The sequence below is a fragment of the Toxotes jaculatrix genome, chromosome 17 (assembly GCF_017976425.1).
Source record: "Toxotes jaculatrix isolate fToxJac2 chromosome 17, fToxJac2.pri, whole genome shotgun sequence".
Classification (NCBI taxonomy): domain Eukaryota; kingdom Metazoa; phylum Chordata; class Actinopteri; family Toxotidae; genus Toxotes; species Toxotes jaculatrix.
Window position 1 is genome coordinate 1,081,185 of NC_054410.1, and position 14,754 is coordinate 1,095,938.

The window sequence follows — 14,754 nt, forward strand, 5'->3', positions numbered from 1 at the left end:
ACACATAAAAATAAAAACAGCACAATGTAGTCTCAAATTCAACAAATCAACTCCATGTTGCCAAGCAGGAGCTGCCCCTCATGGCCCAATCAGATTGAGCATTTTTTTTTTTTTTTTTTTTAAGAAAACCAAAGGAGGGACATGTAAGGTGAAACATGGAGATGATCTTGCTGATTTAGAGGTTCCTGCTGGGTTTCTGACTTTCCTGAAGGTCAGAAGAGAAAAAACAAACTTTAAAATTGTTCCCCCTCCAAAAAAAAGAAAACAATGATCAGTCTGTCAACAAGCTGTGGGTTCACTTACAGCACCCACATCAGCCAGCTGAATCAGGGTTACTGGATGGTCGGTAGCACCATGAATCTGTAGATCGAAAGGTAGAAATGGAGACAGAAAGATTAAAGATCAGGTAGTGAAAGATAAGAGCGAGAACGACAGATTGTGATGGGAAGAGATGTGAAGGAGGTTATGTTTGGTGCGAGACCTGTCGGTAAACTCCTGGGATAAAAGAGGAAGTAGTAACATTCGATAATTCACAGGTCATTACCCGGCTGAAATTGCTTTTTTTTGTTTTTCTTCTTAATGCTTGATTTGTAAGTTAAATCTGAGCTAGAATATTTTATAAAAAAGGAAGAAATGAAAGAAACTCTACACTATTCCCTCAATCGAGAAACGTCCTCAAAAACCTTTTTTCAAAAGATTATTATCTCTGAGACCTTTGTTGGGTGCGAGAGAGCCCCCTCCTCCTGGTTTAAAAACTTTCTTTTCAAGCCTTGATCACATCAAGATACAGAGGAGCGCCACATAGAGTTACTGTCCATTACAAATCCCTGTACCGTCCTCCTTTAAATACACACAATCAGCATCTTCATAAAGATACAACAGAAACCAATCAAATAATAAAAATTATCCCCGTCAGGCTCCAGCGGAGTCCTTAGGCAATACGAATTCTCTGTAGGCAAAAAAGGAATTCTTTACAATAAAGAATAGTCTGCTTTTTGTTCATTTGTTCAGGAGAAAATCGTTGCTGATTGCAAGAAACAGGAGCAAAGAGAGAGACTGAGAGAGGAGGAGGAGAAGAGCACGAAGAGGAGAGAGAAAAAAGATAGAAAAAGGGACATATTTGAGGGTCATTCATGTCTATTACACAAGCTCAGTTGCTCAGATTCAAAGTGCTAGAGTACATCTGTCATCCTTTCCTGTCCTTTCTCCCCTCTCGGAAAACACAGTGCTACACCGTGTTGATAAAAGATAGCAAGTAAATAGTCTCTCTTTTTTTTTCTTCTCTTTTTTACCAGTGAGTAGTCTTTTACTTTGACACAGTTGTTGATTCCGGAAACACAGTAATGCGGTCTTGAACATTTTGCATTAATCCTCCTTCCTCTCCAGAGTTGTCTGCGTGGTGTGGATCCCATTGCTGTACACTGGGAACGGTAGTGTTGAGAAAAGTCCCTCTGCTGTTGTGAAAACGTTGGCTGCCGTTGGCATCTGGCCTCCCAGGGTGGCGTTCCCACCTGTGGCCGACGGAGATCCGACAAACGGGCCGGCGGCGGCTGCTGCCGACATATTGAGCCTGTGGACGTGGTGGTAGAGCATCTCCATCGGCGTCTTGGGGTCGAGGCCGAACCCCGAGCTGTCAACAAAGTTCATGGCAGCATTAGGAAGAAGGTTACCTTGCGCCATGGCCAGGGTGACGTCCGCTGGCGCGTACCTGATGGTCCCGGTGGTGTAGACCCGCGGAGCTGTCGTGCTGGTGGGGGCCAGAGTCCCCGTGACCCGGTGGACCAGTGGGAGCACCACGTTACCAGCCTGCAGACGCTGTAGGGCCTCAAGATCACCAGAATACAGCAGTGATGAGGAGGAGGTTGATGAGGAAGAGGAGGACGATGAGGAGGAGGAAGAAGAAGAGGAGGTGGTGGGAGTGCCTTGCTGCTTGTCCCGTGGGGAGGCAGAGAGAGGAGGAGACAGTGGGTCCGCAGAGGAGGCGCTGGAGGGAGGCGCTAAACTTGCAGCACTGGAAGCAGAAGACGGGGCAGAACTTCCATTGTAAGGAGGCTTCCTCACTCCTCCAGCTCCTCCCTCATTTCCTGGAGGAGTCAGGACAGAGTCGGGGATGGATACCTGGAGAGATCCTCCCTGGGGTGAGGGGAAGGTCTCGTGGGCTCCTGGAGCAGCCGGCTTGGAGGTCATGCTGTATGGAGACTCATTTCTGGAAATCTCTCTGTTGGGCGGGTAGTTCCAGATGCTGCTGTCGTTGTCAAAGTTGATCGGTTCTGCCATCTCGGTCTTGATTTTCAAGACCGAGGATGTTGCACCTGCGCTGTTTGGGGAGGCGGAGGAGGTGAGGAGGTGGGCGGAGGTGGCAGACGTGGCCTGGGAGGGGTCAACCAGAGGTGTGGTATCTCCTATGGCAACGGGGCTGGGCGTAGTTGAGGACAGACGGAGCCTCCTACTTCGTGATCCATCCCACTTCTGCACTTTCCTCCTCTTCCGCCTCTTCTGGAGCTTGTTTCCAGCATTGGCAGTGTCGCACTCTTGCACACCTCCATCCTCTTCCTCTTCCTCATCCTCCTCTTCTTCCTCCTCCGATGATGAAGTTTGCGAGTTGTGCAGCTGTACTTCTTCCCCTTCTCCATAGTGCTCCACTTTAATATGAAGCCCACCCAGATTACCAAGTCCTCCAATGGCGCTCAGCCCCCCTAACCCTCCCAGTCCTGCTAACCTCCCTATCCTTCCTCCTCCTCCCCTGGACTCCTCCTGTTCCTCTCCCTCTCCATCTGAAGGTTCCAGACTGTCGTCGCTGTCCTGGCTCTCAGGGTTACTCGAGCTGTCTCCTTCTTCCTGGCGTTTCATTTCCTGTTCAGAGGAGCAGTGTGATTGGCCAGGTTGCTGCTGACGCTTGCTGTCTGTCTCCGGGTCCTCGCTGCGTTCTGATTGGTGCCCCGGCTTGCCCTCAGACTTGGTGTTCTCATTGTCTGTTGAGAAAAAAATAGGTAGACTGGTTAAAAATGCAGGGACAGACCAGCAAAACAACAACAAACAGCTCGTTCAGCCTCTGAGGGGTAACTCTCATTCTGAGCCATTCATTCATTTATCTTCTGATTCAGACCATAACCAGTTTATCTAAAGTTAAAGCAAAATAGTTTCCCTTAACTAAACCCGAACCAAAAAATGACTTAAGTACTGTTAGTGTTCTCTATAGGACGGAACAAATGCAAAAAAATGCATGGTTTGTCCCAAAGAGCTAGACTTTGTATATTCCTTATTTAGAAGTGGACATTTTGCCGTGATGGTGGGTTTAGAAGAAAGGCCAGTACATCACCAAAATCATTAGTGTCCTCTGGGGAACGTGAACTTTCTGTATGGAAACAAATGCAACAGGTTATTCCAGCAAAAAACCGTCATCGACCAACACACTGAGGATTCAGTTTGTGGATCTCAGGTGCTGATCCTATTTTTCCAGACAGGATTTCCATGTGTTGTGCTCTGTTGTGGATTCACTGATGTGTGTTCAGTATCTGTAGCTGCTGCTGTTCAGGCACGCTGGCTCTGTCCAGCCCATTACACAGACAACACACACACACACACTCTTCAAACCCTGCCAGCACACACTAAGGCCAGCGGCTGTCCAGCTGGCAGCGCTCTGACTCCCTCGTGGCACCCGAAATGTCAACTCAATTGCTTTGTCTGGGTAAAACCTTGTATCTCCATTAAGAGTGCTTTCCAAGCAAAACAGATTTATTGTCAGGCTGGAAATCAGGGAGGGTTTTAGTTTGGTTTATTGACAATGTTTATAAAGTACCACATATCAGGATTTGTCAGATATGAAACAATAAATTCCTGGACTTATTATTATTGTTGTCCTTTGTGTTTTCATGGCCCACCAAGATTTATCAATTTAGGGAGAGGCATTTAAAAAAATACAAACTGAAATATTGATTTTTTGATTAGATGATTTTAATTTGTTATCTGTCGTCAGGGTTATTTCAGCTTGGACTGAGAGGGTCTCATAAATGATGCCATGAAGTTGCATTCTTGGATCTTGACTTGAAATAAAGGTCAGGACATATCATGCACCTATGAGGCTCCATAGTGCCATACCTGCTCCAAAATGTCAACCAAAGGGGAAGGTAGTAAATCACTATTTTCTCTTTAACCCACATTCATACATTCTACACCAGTGCAACTTAAAGAATAAGGATGGAGACATTCCATATTTTTCTTAGTCTTAATCAATGAGACCAAAAACCAAAACCAGAATCTCTTAATACTCTGTGACTTTTGTAAACTGTGGCTCTCAGCTCTAAGCCCATTGGTTCCTAATGAAGACAGAAATATACAGTGTCTTTTTAACAACATTGTTCGAGTAAAAACTATTAAAAACGCAACATCTTCTTTGTTTTTTGCAGCTTCACTCACGTCCTCTGTAAACTGCATCCTAACACAACAAAGGTCAAAGGGCACATATCTCATTTTAGAATATGTTGAGCCTGAGCACCTCGGGCCTGTTGGAGCCCAGCTGAAGCTGGCCACCTCCTGCAGCAGCTGGCACCAGTTTACAGCCGACAGTGTGCCAGAATCATTCTCCTCCAGCAAGAATAGCAGCTGGCACTGATCCTCATCATGCCAACACAGGCTGCAGGACTTGATAATATTATGCTCAAGGTGGAGGCCCTGTATTGGTTTAAATTTAACTATACTGGCAGCGTGTGAGTTTTGTCTCCTTCAGTATTGGCTGCTTGAAATGTGTGTTTTTCAGTCTGAACGAGGATGTTAGAAACATGTAATTCAGTCTTCTGTATAGATTCTCACATTAGGTTATGATCCCTGTTTATGTTTCCAGCTAAATTGTTAAAGTTCTCTGTGTTATTTCCAATAATGAGTCTAGTAAACAGTCGAGAGCAGCTTTTCATTTCCGTCTATGGAGACTGTGAATAGATTGCTAGCTAACATTAGCCCTGTGCGTAGGTTTAAAACTCATTTTAAAATAGCTTTCAGTGCTTTTGATGGCTACATCTATGATATTATACTAGAAGACATACTGTATATACCCCTTATATTATTATTATTTATTTAGAAGATGTAATAACTGTAATTAAATGTAGGTCAATCCAGAGCTGAGTCTTTTGGCCTGTTAGCTAGTTCTGGCATTATTAGTGTTGTTTACCTCTGCAGCCAACAGAATTGCCATCACCTTAATTTTTGGCCTTCAGAGACATAAAATGCCGACAGAAGCTTGCGGTGCTACTTTGGTTCATTTTCTGGAGGCTGTTCTCTGGTGCTTCGTGGCCCTCCGGGAGATATTTTGTGGCGTTGTGTGAAGTTTGGAGGCATTTTGTGGCACTCTGTAGAGTTATCCTATGTTTTATGTCATTTTGTGGTGGCTTGCAGCGCTGCCAGGAGGCGCTCAGTCCCTGCAGCTGTTGCCGTTCATCACCACCCAGCCTGGCACAGACGGCGCACTGGCACCAACTGATAGAGCATCTTTGGCTTCTTCAGGCAGCATCTCTTAGTGCTGGTTATTCTACTGGTAACACTTGAAGAGGTGCTTGTAAGGAATCATCAGGGTTATTTGGATGTGTAATGTAACTTTTGTCTGTCTATAGTTCTTATTGTCTTTCTTTGACTTTCTTTGTCTCTAAATCATTTATTTCTCACTGATAAATAATTACTCCTCCACTCCCCCTTTATTTCCTCCCACCCTTCCTTTTTACCGGAGTTTTCTTTGGACTCGGACTCAGAGTCAGAGGTTTCGGAGGATTCAGAGGTTTTCTCGGGCAGGTTTGGCAGCTGGGCGATGTCCATGGGCGTATCTTTATACTCTGGGTTACTGTGAAGTAAAACAGAAAGATGGTTTTGTTTTCGGTTAGTTGTGTGATATTTTGAATGTTAAATAAAACAGCAAAGACGGACTGTTTTCATCTAACTTGTTCATTTCCTCACTCATTCAGTAGTACTGAGGAGTATTCACACTGAATGAAATCTGGGAATGTGTCAGATATAATGAACAAGGACCAGTTGACCTCTGACCTGAGGACATAGTTGACCCAGATGATGTTCTTCTCGCTGGCGTTCTTGGCGTTGATAGCGATGGTGGCACTGGACTGGATCCAGATGTAACCTCCATTCTTCTGGATCCAGCGGTAGTACTTAGTCACACACTGACCCTTATTCATCACTGAGAGACAGAGAGTGGACGTTTGTTATTTCATGGTGGATTCTGTTTGATATTTTGTCTTTCAAAACTGTGGGACATCACAGTGACCGAGCAGCTTGTTCATCAACGGAGAAAAAGACAAAGCATGGACAGAGGGCGAGAGAGAAACAGAGACAGGAAGAGAGAGAGAGGCAGTCATCAGATGTCATGTGACAGCTGGCTGAGAGCTGCTCTGCTGCTGCCGTCATTAATCAGACCAACACACACTGCCAGCCTCTGTGTGTACACGTGTGTGTGTGTGTACATGTGTGTGTAGCTGTCTGCTCATACTTCTGTGTCTCTGATGGGTTTGAGACAACACGCTCGCACCGTGACATGACGTGGATTCCAGTGCGTACTTTGAAATTCAAAACTGACACGATGTGGTTTGACATTCCAACTTAGCGGTTAGCACGTTAGCATGCCTGAGGAAGACCAGTGTAACTGTGTTTTAGAGAGACAGCAAAGTGGAATTATGAATTTAACCATCGTTAAATTCATAGAGACGATGTGTGTCTATTTGCTCCAAAGCTCCAAATCTCAGAACTCAGCAGAACGTGGCTCCGTCGACGTCATGCTTGGTCGAGTCGGATGCTACGTTAGCGAGAGCAGTTAATGTTTTTCATCACGATCGGAGAAATATGTGTGTGTCAGTTTAAATGTTGTTATTTCTGTTTGTACGTCTTCAATGCTTGTTTTTAGATGTAGCTTAGCTAAGCTCCTCTGATCTGTCAGACTGAAAGGAAAGGATAGATTCTGTATTTTGTCTGTTTATTCATAAAACCATACACGTTTTATTTATCTAATGGTCTCCATACATTCCTGCTTTCTTTCTTTCTTCAACTCATCCAAAACTATTTAAAGACATGAAAAACTTTAGACAGATGTTTTTTTTCCACCAGATTTGAGCAACTTTAACTTCAGTAAACGATGATTACAACATATATCTGAGAGAGATGCAGTACACGTCACCCTCCACCAGATAGCGCTGTGTCACTGCGACGTGCACCCCTGCCCTCAGGAGGTGGTGGCCCGCCTCCACCCCCACCCCTGCTCCACCCTGCGACGGCACGCCGGCAATAAATTTGGCTAAATTAACCACTAAATGGTTATCTCAAGCAATATGTATTGGCATTAATCAGTCAGAGACGAGAAGCGAGGGCCACTAAATTCATATCCCTCTCCTCCATTTAATTACGGACACAAATAGGTTTTTCCACGACAGAGAAGAAAGAGAGAGAAAGTAGCGGGTGATTTATATAAAAAGAAGGCCAGTAATTAAAAACTATTAGAAACTAATAGCATTGTTTAAGACGACATCCCCAGGGCTGCTATAATTGACTTTGGTCGAGCGGTCGGCGCTCATTCGTTCTCTATTTGCCTATTCAGAGAGAGGGGGGGGTGGAGAGAGAGAGAGAAGGGGGGGGGGGGTGGGGGAGAGAGAGAGAGATGGAGGGGAAAATAACTTGTCTGCATGTTAAGGCAGAGATGGTGAGATCACGTCACCTTGAATGTGACCTTGCTTTGTTTGTACGGCAGAGTAAATAACGACACAATGAATGCGCACACACGCGCGCACACACACACACACACGCACACACACACGCCTGTGTGGTGCAGTGCTGCCTGTTCAGACGACTGCAGGTCCTCAGAGAGCGGCTCAGTGTATCAGCATGTCCAATGGAAGAGGACACACACACACACACAGTCATACCAGGCTTTATAACTGTACACTGTGTGCAGACCAAACACGCTGTCTCACACAGGAAACCATGCTGTCAGCTGATGTTCATTCCTCGGGACACATTTAAATAAATTAGATAAATAAAACGCTACATAATCAATACTGACAATGACCTTCCGGCTAATTCTGAGCTAAGAAATCTCTGCTTTCAGTATTTAAACCTGCTGTCTGACGCACATTTAACACAGATTACATACAGGTTACACTGATCTGTGTTGTGACGAATAAAAAGAAAAACACATCTGAACCAAACGTGCAGGTAAGTGGTGGAAACACATCGTTCTAAAATACGATCAGTCTCTGAAGGTTCACTGAACCTGGACAGTGAAGCCGACAGTCAGAGGAACAACGAGCTGAAACTCAGTGTAGAGCTCCATGAAGCCGAGAGGAGCTGAAGATCCAACTGATAACTCACTGACGGTTCATCACTACCGGGCACAGTTCACATGAAACTCTGCTTTCATGACATTTTAAACAGGGGAAATATAAAAGTATTGATCATAGACACTTTAATTACATCACCATGAAGACAAGGGCGCGTTGGACATGTGGTATGTTGCACTGGAAGTTTGCACTGAGTTCTAGTTCACAGGCTTTGCTGCATGTTGATGGAAGGAAGGGTTAGTTTCGTATTGCCATGGTACATCTGGGCATTGATATCTAAACATACTGAACTTTAACATCTAACAGGATGTGTGATGTTGTTTGGTTACATACAGAAACAGTGTCGGGCTCAGAGTGAGAGGATGTGGCTGTTTTCCTGCACCTGAAGATGACGGACACGGACCGAATGGACTCGGTCGAGACAAGTGACCGAGTCCAACACGAGCCCAACACGAGTCCAACACGAGGCTGAAGAACCACAGTCCTGCCTGCCGTTCTGCCTCTCTCTCTGTCTCGCAGGTGAGGTTTGCATGTTAACCCTCTCCTCGTACTCCCCCATTAAATCACTGGCTCTCTGATTGGCCACTAATGAAGGAGAGGAGAGAAAGAGAGAGAAGGAGAGAGGGGTAGAGAGGGGTAGAGAGGGGGAGAGAGGGAGAGCTGGAGGCTCGCCTGAGGCAGCAGGGGAGAGACCAGTAGATTAAAGGAGCTCTATTCTCTTTTAAAGCCTCTCAACACCACTTTTTTCTCTTCTTCTCCTCCACTGCTCCTGTCTCTTTTTCTCTTTTAGTCAATGTCACAGTGTTATGTTGTCTTTCTTTCTATCTTTTTTCTCTACCTTTTTTCTTTCTTTACTCCATCTCTCTCTCTAACACTTGTCTTCCCTCTGTTTCCTTCTGTTAATCTGCAGGATTTCCTCTTTAGTCTTGTCTACCTTTCAGATTACCTTTACCCCATTTACCCTGTGTGTGTGTGTGTGTGTGTGTGTGTGTGTGTGTGTGTGTGTGTGTCACATTACCCAGCAGGTAATTTATGGCTGTGAAATTGCTTTATGGAAACGTCCTTTCTGTCTGCCAGAGGATGGAAGGATGAAGACCTTCTGTTATGTGTGAGAGACTGAATGTGTGTGTGTGTGTGTGAGTGTGTAGTGGTGTGGTTCAGTGGTTTCTCTGTGCTGTGTGCGACTATGTGGCCTTTATGTTTTGACTGTTATCTACAAACAGTAGGACAGTTTGTCCCTCTGTTGCCCTCTGCTGGCAGACTGCAGAACAGTTTGAACCCACTTCAGTGGACGTTCACTGGACGTGTGCGTCTTTACTGAAGCCCTGTGTGTTTTTTTTTTGTTTTTTTTTTATCTACAGCAGTCACAGAGGCTGGTCTCACCTCTTCCACCGTCTCCTCCTGATCAGATTTTAACATTTCCAGATCGGAGCTTTTAACTCGGTGAGTGTAACTGATTTAAATCAGGGGTTTAACCAGAATTACACCTAAAGACGTAGAATTTTCCACATGAACAGAGAAACACCAAATTATAGAAAAGTCAGGGAAAAGTCAGCAAGTGATGTTCATGTTACTTCATCTAATGTTTTCTATAGTTTCTGTGTGTATCTCAGGTCATTCAGGTTGTCCATATGTCCCAGAAGGCCTGTTTTTGTGTGTGCGTTTCACTGACGTACCTGTGTGGAAAGCTTCACAGGTGTGTGTTTTGTCTACAGAAGGATAAAAAATGCCTTTCAGTGTGTGTGTGGATTCATTAAAGGCTGCGCGAGTCCAGAGAGACGAGCTCTGCTAAAACGCCTGCAGGCTTAAATCCACCGAGCTTTCGCTTCTGTGCAAGTCTCTTTCTCTCTTTTTTATTTTCCATTGCTTCTGAATGTCTCTCGACCCTCTCTCTCTCTCTCTCTGTCTGAAACATCCTGTCTGTCTCTTATCCGTTGGTAAGTCTCTGTCTTTTCTTCCCCTCTCCAAGTCCAAATGTCTCTTTTTCCTCTTTTCCTGTGTTTTGCTCTAAAAAACCGAAATATTCTTTTTTTCTTCACAATTATTTCTCTCCTCTCTAAGAAAGTGAAACTCTCCTTTTTTATTTATGAGGACAGTTTCCCTCGTGTCCCTTGTCAGGTCCCTCCTCTCTCCTTCTTTTTGTAAACAGACGTGTGGACATCTTTCTCCCACTTCTCCTGTTATTACTCTTTTCTCTCTGCTGATCAGCTTCTTTCTTTTTTGTCTCCCATTGTGACACAGACTCCGTGCACAACAGTCTGACATCCAGACGAACAACATGCTACACGCTGTGACCCACGTTCAGTCTGCGAGTCCCTCACCGGTCGACAGCAGCACACAGGTCTGACCTCAGTAAATATGCTGGCTGACTGATTCCTGTCGCACAGGTTTCCTAAAACTTTTGACCATCAGTGAGTACAGAGGAAACTTCCTGCGTTGGCGCTGGACACCGGGCTGACCACTGAGATAACGGCTGTCCTGGCAGTTTTTCAGCATCGTGCAGATCCGTCCTGAACCTGAACCTTAGCAGTTATCTGGTTAAGTCAGGGTCGGCTCGCTCAGCTTAGACTCCTCTGTTTTTATAACAGTGCACGTCTCCATTTTTCTGTGCACATCTTCCCTTCCTTTGCTTTTACCTCACATCTTTCCTTCTTGGACAAAAGAGGAGTCAGCCAACATTTCTATGTGTACGTCTCGTTCTTCTGAGAACACAAGCCAAGAGAACCTTCCTCTTTTTCTCCGTCTCTCTGTAAAACCACGTCCAATCATATCTTCTATTTTTTGGGAAATTTCTCTCGATTTCCCTCCCTTTCTTTTCAAAGAGAGCGATTCTGCATTTCTCTTTTCTCCACCTTACAGTGCCTTTTCTCTTCTCTCTTCCTGGAATGTTGGCTATTTCTTATCTTTTGTCATGAAACATCTCGTCTTCTTCCCTCCTTGAGAAAATGAGCATTTTGTCCTCTTTTCTTTTTCTCTATCTGCAAATTACATCTTCCCCGTTCCCTCCTTTTCTTCGAGGAAAGACAGATTTTTCACTTCATCCCTTGTGCCAAGTATTTCTCAGCTTTTTCCTCTCTGCCTATAAATCACTCTCTCTTGTTCCCTCCCTTTCTTTGTGAAAAGACAAGTTCACCCTCTATCTCTTCTTTCTCTTTCTCTCTGTTCTCGGAGTGGAAACGAGGACAGATTGACTTTGAGATCTGACCTGGGCTAAGACCGGCTGTCAGCAGGTAATGATAGAGACTTAAAGAGTGATGCCTCTTCACAGAGAGGGATCACGCCTGGTCCTCCACTTAAAAAGAACCCTTTTAAAATTTAGATCCCTGTTGAGAGAACAGGCTATCCCTCTAAAATACACCTTGATCGATTCCCTAACTATCCGACTCCTGCAGCAGCGGGGGAACAGAGAGCAGACGTGGAAATAAATCCCACAAAAAAATCAGAGCGTGCGACCTGCTGCTGTTCTGCAGAAACGGAAAAAGAAAGGTGCAGAAAGACTTTTTTTTTTTTTTAATCACTTGAAAATGTGCGGACGACATGCAGAACAGCAAGTGTGAGAATTTCCTTGGATTTTCTTTACTCAAACCAAAATTCAAGTGTCCAATCAAACAGAAGGCAAAGAGAAACCTGCTCTGACCACCATCTGAGCTCGAGGCCCACGGCCTGGTGAAGCTTTAGCTTGTTTCGTGTGATCGGCTGAGAGCGGGTCAGACGATGGGGCAGAATGTGCAGGATGGGAAAGTTTGATCAGGAGTAGATCCTTTGGTTAAAACAATTTCTAACTGTATATCACCTGACAAGAAATGCTGGATGATTCTGATCAAAACCTGGATTATGTTCAATGACAATTTTTTTTTTAAATATCCCTTTTTAATATCTGCATTTTGTCACTATGGTTAAGATGAAATACGTTTAAAACACGATTTAAAGAAAAAAAAACATTGTTATACTTTAAAGATGTAAACACAAACTGCTGAATTGTGACAAAACACACAACAGCAGTCAGATATTTGGAAGGTAAAATACCCAAATGTGCAAACTGAATAAAAACCACTCAGAACTGAACACAGACAGAAAGTTTGTCCAACCTGAGCCTAAAACCAACCACAGCCACAACACAAACCACATCTGTCACCATCCGATTAGGTAAAGAGCTTCAGCACGTCTGCTAAAAAATTCGGTAATCGTTAGACTGCCGCTCTGAAATCAGCTTCCACACAATCAGCAGCAAGTTCATAAAGCCGACAAATTAAAGCGCCCCAAAGAAAGGCAGATTTCAGAACAATCTGACCGTGCTCCAGATGATAGGGAGGACGAAGAGAGAAAAGAGAAAAAAGAAAAGACACAGAGCACCTCCAGCGCCCCGTAGCCATCCATTTCTGAAAGCCCCCCTTTCAAAGAGGAAATTAATTTTGAAAGAGGAAGAATAAAACGAGCAGTCGAGGTGACTGAAGGTGCTGTATTAGACTACGCTCGACTAAAACCAAGTCATTTAAACCGCTGGCTGCCGGCTCGCCTCCCTGACCTCCCATCCTCGCTGCAGACAGAGAGGAATAATCTCTGTCCTATTTCACTTCCTTTTTTGTCGTGTTCTACACATCCTAACCCCCCCCCCCCCCCCCCCCCCCCCCCCCCACCTCGTTCTGTCTGACCCCGCCGGGCCACCATAGAGTCACTTCCTGATTGCCACTCTGGATATTCAGAGCTCAGGAACTTTTGGAGACAGTAATTGAAAAAGTTTCAGGGAGCTTCATGCTGCTGGTTTTCTTTCTTTCTGTTTTTTTTTTTTTTTTTTTGTGGTGAGATGTGTGAATGAATAATTCACTTTTTGTGCAAATTAAATATAAATAACATAATATACCTATAAACACTAGAAGGTCCCATTTGGACATTTTCCATGGTCCTCTACAGACACCGAGGGCTCCTGTGATGCTGAGATCAGAGCCACCTTTCAAGCTCACAGGGTGAATTATTCCTGTGCAGCTGCAAATCGCAGAGCACGAGGGAATCACCTGGAGGAAAGTTCATAAAACTATTCCGGCTGAAAAAAACACTGCAGAGCAAAGAGGGAAAACCTGCTTCGCGTTGTCTGGATGCAGCTCACTCATGAGACGGAGTGAGTAATCAGCTGCAGTGGACAGTATCTGAGAGAAGCCGACTGTATGCGGCTGAATGTGACTGTGGCGTGACTCCCATCAGGCGTGTTGTCCTTGCTGTGTGGTTATTATTTGGCGTTCTGCCTAAACGCCTTCACTGCCTCCGACTCACCGTGAAACGCTGTGCGGCTCTGAGAGCCTCCTCAGCTTTAACCACCACAGTAAAATCTGACTGCAGCAACAAACAGCATCCTGCAAATCATCCAGACAGCCACTAAATAGGGACACCAAGCCTCTTCTTCTGTGTGTGTGTGTGTGTGAGAGAGTCGGACACGGAGAGTGTATTATGCCTCCTGACAAGGGTAATAAGATGGTAGAGCTGCTGTGGTGAGAAAACTTTTCAAAGATACAGGAGAGCAAAGATTCTCTAAGTGGCCTTTAACTTTTAAAGTTATTGTAGAAATATGACTGCTGTGGATCTGTCCATACAGGGAACACAAAGGACTTTTTCTGTGGGACAAAATGCTGTCCAACATGTCCCAACATGACTGAAAGGTGCTGTTAAAATGTCACAGGACGTGTTGGATGTTTTTTTTTGTTTAAGTGCAATTATATTTAGAATTATTAAAAAAAAAAAAAAAAAAAAAGAGCATATATAATATATAATATTCCATGAATTTGACTAAACAATCTCAACTCAAGGTTCTGCAGCTTTTGATCACATCAAAGGTCTGAACATCATTTCCATAGCGACGGAGATAAGATCGAAAAGCTCCGAACTCTAAAACGAGCTCACAGCCGGACCTCGAGTTGAGGTCTGATGTGGTGTTGACTCACAGTCCAGGTGGCTCTGTCTGATTCCCTCCACGTCTTCAGCATGAATGAACTGGTAGCACCTCTTCCCCACGATGTCCACCGGAGTCAGGTCCATGTAGTCATTGATTCTGAAACACAGAAGCACCACAGCTGCATGAAGGAGACAGAGGAAAGGCGAGGAAGTGAATGAAAAAGCGGGACGTGAGTCCAAAGTCCAGTCCTGTCCACAGGTTTACAGAGTGCTGTGTCTGGTCACACACAAAATAAAGAGAGCTGTTACATCTTTTAGAAATGCCCTTTAGTCCGTGGATTCATTTGAGGTGTTGTTTTTGTTTTTTGGTTTTTTTTTGTTTGTTTTTTGTTTTTTTTGTTTGTTTGTTTGTTTTTGTTTTTGTTTTTTTTTACTTGTGAACAATTTAAAGTAGAATTCAATAGAAACTGTGTTTACTCCTCCATGCGTCGGAGTTTTCTCTGGAGTATCGGCTGATGAAGGACTGAGAGTCGGGGGGCCTCTGTGTTCT

The 14,754-nt window shown here is 44.5% G+C and overlaps 1 protein-coding gene across 1 annotated transcript in view; it reads right to left on the reverse strand.

The window, feature by feature from the left end:
• Positions 1-1,365: 1,365 nt before the first annotated feature.
• The window catches only part of LOC121197383 (neuronal PAS domain-containing protein 3), a 204,534-nt gene continuing 191,145 nt past the window's right edge, over positions 1,366-14,754 (reverse strand). The window contains exons 9-12 of the mRNA XM_041060972.1: positions 14,255-14,361; positions 6,028-6,175; positions 5,712-5,827; positions 1,366-2,972 (exon numbers count right to left, since the gene is read on the reverse strand). Of these exons, the coding sequence (XP_040916906.1) occupies positions 1,366-2,972; positions 5,712-5,827; positions 6,028-6,175; positions 14,255-14,361 (1,978 nt within the window). The remainder of the gene's footprint in view (positions 2,973-5,711; positions 5,828-6,027; positions 6,176-14,254; positions 14,362-14,754) is intronic.